This window comes from Emiliania huxleyi (genome assembly GCF_000372725.1).
Source record: "Emiliania huxleyi CCMP1516 unplaced genomic scaffold EMIHUscaffold_529, whole genome shotgun sequence".
Taxonomy (NCBI): Eukaryota; Haptophyta; order Isochrysidales; family Noelaerhabdaceae; genus Emiliania; species Emiliania huxleyi.
The window spans coordinates 31371-32423 of record NW_005198024.1 but is presented as its reverse complement, the minus strand read 5'-3'; the positions used below and the strand labels follow the sequence as shown (position 1 = coordinate 32423).

General features: G+C 67.9%; 1 protein-coding gene across 1 annotated transcript in view; it reads left to right on the top strand.

The window, feature by feature from the left end:
• Positions 1–741, top strand: part of EMIHUDRAFT_459530 (hypothetical protein) — a gene marked incomplete at its 3' end in the record, with an annotated part of 1819 nt that extends 1078 nt beyond the window's left edge. The window contains exons 3-4 of the mRNA XM_005765994.1: positions 153–219; positions 382–741. Coding sequence (XP_005766051.1) covers positions 153–219; positions 382–741 — 427 coding nt within the window. The remainder of the gene's footprint in view (positions 1–152; positions 220–381) is intronic.
• Positions 742–1053: the final 312 nt, after the last annotated feature.

Below are 1053 nucleotides of genomic sequence, written 5' to 3'. Positions count from 1 at the left end.
CTCTCTTTTTAAAGGAAAAGTGGGCCCCCCCCCCCCCCCCCCCCCCCCCTTCCCCGCGGGCAGGTCACCCTCGTCGAGATGGACACCGACCTCTGCGCCATCGTCGCCGGCCTGCGCGGCGCGCTGCCGCAGAACGGCCACCTCGTCGACAGCGACTTCTCGATGAAGGCGTGTGTGATGCAAAACTACGAGGAGCAGATCACCTGCGCGTGGGACACGGTGCGATGCGCCGCACCTCCGCCGCACCTCCGCCAGAGATGCGCCGAGCGGAGCCCCTTGCGTGCTGGACAGGCTGCCCCGCCCGTGCCACACCGCGACAGCGAGGACTCTGCGCCGCGCTCGCCCCGCGACACGCGCCCGCGCGCGCTCCGCCTCCCGCAGGTCAGCTGCATCATGTCCAACAAGGCCTTCGCCAAGCACAAGATCCCGTACACGGCCATCGAGGGCGGGGTGGTGCCGACGCTCGCACACAAGTTCTTCGAGACGGACCTGCCCTTCGGGCTGTGCACGATGAAGGACATCGCAAACATGGTGGGCGTCGCGGTGCCGTGCATCGACAAGATGATCCTGTGGAACCAGAAGCTGATCGGCAAGGAGTACCTCACCGCCTCGGGCAAGATCGACGGCAAGCACGCCTCCGAGTGCGTGCTGCCCTCTGCCTTCGGCCTCGACGCAAAGACGCTCGAGTTTGGCAACCGCAGCCGGACCGCCAACGGGGCGGAGAAGAAGCAGAAGACATGATCCCGGAGGGTCGGGCGGGGGGAGGAGAGGGAGGCAGGCCGGTCGGTGTACGTGATGGCCGGACGGCTCTCGGCCGGGGAGCGGAGACGGCCGCGTCGTTGGTCGTGTCCCGGTGACGGCGGGCTAGTGTCAACTGTCAAACGTCGATGGTTATTGGTATTTATGTCCGGCGTTTTTTTATTTTCTGAGGCGGACTGTGAGGGGCGGCGCGCGGCGGAGAGCGCAGCGGGGCTGGATCGGGGCGGTCGGGTCGGCGGGGTTGGGGCGGGGTTTGCCGTCGGCACGCCTCGGGCTCGGCACGTGGCGGCCAGC